We start from the raw sequence: 650 nt of genomic DNA on the forward strand, positions 1-650 counted from the left end.
CGTTTCGAGTTTTGGGGAACAGCAGGTGGGGTGAGGTCAGGGTGGGAAGCGGGACGCTGCGGGGCGAGGGAGCAGGAGAGAGAAGAGATTGCAGTGAGAGCGACCGAAGCCTGGCCAAGTCTGCACCAAAAAGGGGCCTGGTGTTGGCCCCGGAGCCCCATGCCACGGTTGGGCCTCGGCAGCCAGGCAGGCGCGCGGCCAAGGGTGAGTCTGAGCACCTCCGGCGCTGAAGAAGCGAGGGCCTTGCCCTGGGTTGGGGCGCCGCACTGTGCTGGCACGGCCCCAGCCGCAGCAGCAGAAGCTGGGCATCTCCACCATGGCCCCCTCCTGGGCTCGGGTCCTGTGTTGGCACGCACCGCCCTCAGCGCGACATCATCCGCACAAACTCTGCCAGCAGGAGAATATGCATAGAACATCCCAAATATTCCCAGGGATGTTCCCAGCCCCCTCCCTGGCCCTTACCTTCGAAGTCCACCAAGCCATCCCCGTTGAGATCTACGTCCTTGAGGATCTCATCCACCTCTCGGTAGTTGAGCTGCTGCCCCAGCAACTTGCGCATGGCCTCCCGCAGCTCTGCCACGCTGATCTGCCCATCCCCGTTGGTGTCGAACTGCACAGCAAGCACCCGTCGGCGACAGCCACCCTCGGTG

General features: G+C 64.3%; 1 protein-coding gene across 1 annotated transcript in view; it reads right to left on the minus strand.

Annotated features, from left to right (window-relative positions):
• Positions 1–352: 352 nt before the first annotated feature.
• Positions 353–650, minus strand: part of LOC104622421 (calcium-binding protein 2-like) — a gene marked incomplete at its 5' end in the record, with an annotated part of 854 nt that continues 556 nt past the window's right edge. The window contains 2 exons of the mRNA XM_010289193.1: positions 353–387; positions 463–610. Coding sequence (XP_010287495.1) covers positions 362–387; positions 463–610 — 174 coding nt within the window. The remainder of the gene's footprint in view (positions 388–462; positions 611–650) is intronic.

Source organism: Phaethon lepturus, unplaced genomic scaffold (assembly GCF_000687285.1).
Source record: "Phaethon lepturus isolate BGI_N335 unplaced genomic scaffold, ASM68728v1 scaffold32376, whole genome shotgun sequence".
Taxonomy (NCBI): domain Eukaryota; kingdom Metazoa; phylum Chordata; class Aves; order Phaethontiformes; family Phaethontidae; genus Phaethon; species Phaethon lepturus.